The sequence below is a fragment of the Octopus bimaculoides genome, chromosome 20 (genome assembly GCF_046866305.1).
Source record: "Octopus bimaculoides isolate indiv1 chromosome 20, ASM4686630v1, whole genome shotgun sequence".
Lineage (NCBI taxonomy): Eukaryota > Metazoa > Mollusca > Cephalopoda > Octopoda > Octopodidae > Octopus > Octopus bimaculoides.
Genome location: NC_142947.1, coordinates 10011605 through 10014104, shown reverse-complemented (window position 1 = coordinate 10014104; position 2500 = coordinate 10011605). Strand labels below are relative to the sequence as shown.

Here is a 2500-nt window from a genome sequence, read left to right as displayed (position 1 = left end):
TTACTGTAAGTATATACTGGTTTCAAATTTTAGCACAAGGCCAGCAATTTCAGAGGTGGGAGTAAGTCTGTTACATCAACCTAAGTCGGAAGAAATGCCGTTAAGCATTTCAGCCAGTGCGGTAATGATTCGGCCAGTTTGCTGCCTTAGTGTAAGTAAATATGAGTTTCAAATTCTGAGACAAGGCTAGCAATTTCGGGGGAGTGGGGGCCAGTCGATTACATCAACTCCATTGCTCAACTGGTACTTATTTTATCGACTCCGAAAGGATGAAAGGCAAAGTTGATCTCAGCATAATTTGAATTTAGAATGTAAAGACAGATGAAATGTCATTAAGCATTTTACCTGGCTTGTTATCAATTCTCCCAGCTTTCTGATTTAGTGTAAATAAATACTATGTATAAAATGGTTATACAGGGTGTCCACAAAGTCTGGATACATGGAGTAAATAAAAACATAACATAAACAATTAAATATAAGAAATAATAATTTCTTAAAGTATGTGTTAATCCCCATGTACCCAGACTTTGTGGACACCCTGTAGAATGGAGTAAATGAGTATTCTGTGATAACGGGGAGAGAACTCATACTTTATAATGGTCCACTTTATAAACAGTCCACTTTAATATAAAGAGTTATACCACAATATAAATTCAGTTTATTTTGTGGCCAGCAAATGTCAATTAGTAGTTCTTATTTTCTTTCTCAGATAATGAATTTGTTTAAGGAAGACAGGCAGGACTCATTATCCATTTCAAGTCTTCTGAGTATGGTGGAAGTGAAGGAGAAAGTTACCTCAGACTGGAAACCCAATTTTGGTGCCATATTTGGGTCTTCATTCCTAGTATCCATCAAATAAAGGTAACGTCTACCAATATAAATCGCATAAATAGCCTGACACATGGTATTAGAGATACAACCACACAAACTCATGATTCAGACAAACATACAGGGTGCAGTGAAAAAATAGTCATCTAAATTATGCAAAAATGAAAATAACACTGACATCTTACTGGTACTTATTTTATCAACCTTACAGGGTTGATAAAATAAGTACCAGCTGAGTTCTGAGCTCGATGAAATTGAATTACCCCCTCCCCCCAAAATTACTGGCCTTGTGCCAAAATCTTAAACCAACATTTTCTCGTTTGTGATAATTAGATGAATTGCAGTGAAGTATATTATATAACCTTTTAATAATTTCAATTTGAATTTTCTCTTCTCAAAAGCTGCTGTTCTGATTTTGGTTGAATCTCTTCACACACACACACATTACCACTATCACCACCACCACCACCACCACCACCATCACATTATGAAGGTTACTCACCTGGCAGCTGGATTGTTCTTTGGGCATAACACTCGGTGGTAACCTTCCATTGCTTCTGTTCGACAAGCCTTGCTGCAGTAGTTCTCACGGTAGCAATCCTCGCAACCCACCGTGAACCTCTTTGGCCAGTATGACTCAATTAACTCTTTTAAATCCTCTTTCATTGTGTTCAGTTTATCACCGAAATAATGCTTCGGCTCCATCAGCGAATAGCCACAGTTATCACACGTGGGAGAAGATGTGAGGGTGTCTGTGGCTTGCCCGATGACCAATGGACAGTCCTTGAAGATGACACCATTCGCGTCGATGTCTCTTGTAGCTACAACAGCTTTTCCATAGCGGGAAAAAACTACTTCTACCGGAAAGTCTATACAAAGTGGAGAGTAGAGACGTTTAATACGGATTTGTTGGAAAGCAATCTTGCACTCTTCATCAGCATTGTTTGAAAACTGTGTGGCCTTACGAATCCAGAATTCAGCCAGAACCGGCAGATCTAAATCTTTTACAATCAGTCCTGTAATAGGAAAAGGTTGATAGAGAGATATTAACAGATAGAGAGATTGGTAGCTAGATAGATAGAGAGATCAAAAGGTAGGTAGGTAGGTGGGTGGGTGGGTATGTGGGAAGGTAAGTAGGTAGGTATGTATGTATGTAGGTAGACTGGTAGATCAATAGGTAGGTAAGCAGGTAGATAGATAGATAAATAAATAGAGACAGGCAGACTGACAGACAGGCGGACAGACACACAAAGAGATAGATAGATAGATAGATAGATAGATAGATAGATAGATAGATAGATAGATAGATATCCCCAAAATCATTATCAGACCAAACTAAAAATCATACATACCTCCAAGTTTCCAGATTTCATGATTCCTTAAAGATTTAGGTATTAACCAGAGTTGTTGTAAGGATTCTAAATTTTTTTCCATCTGAAAGCAAAGTCTTGCTTTAAATAAACGAAAATTGTGGTTCGTTTTATCTAACAGAATAGCCATATCAAAGAACTGCATCGCTTCTTCCAACTGGCCTCGCATTTGACAAGTCTGACCCTGAATTGCTAATTTGGCTGGGTTCTTCATATGTGCAGGCAAAAAACTTAATCTGGGATCATCCTCAGACTCATTTACCTCAGATACAATCTTATAATTTACTTCAAGAATCTCTTTC

The 2500-nt window shown here is 37.9% G+C and overlaps 1 protein-coding gene across 2 annotated transcripts in view; it reads right to left on the bottom strand.

Annotated features, from left to right (window-relative positions):
- Positions 1 to 2500, bottom strand: part of LOC106882978 (uncharacterized) — a 9197-nt gene that overhangs the window by 2535 nt on the left and 4162 nt on the right. For both annotated transcript variants that reach the window (XM_089337996.1, XM_089337997.1), the window contains exons 2-3: positions 2181 to 2500; positions 1331 to 1844 (exon numbers count right to left, since the gene is read on the bottom strand). The exon at positions 2181 to 2500 is cut by the window's right edge. In XM_089337996.1, coding sequence (XP_089194122.1) covers positions 1331 to 1844; positions 2181 to 2500 — 834 coding nt within the window. The remainder of the gene's footprint in view (positions 1 to 1330; positions 1845 to 2180) is intronic.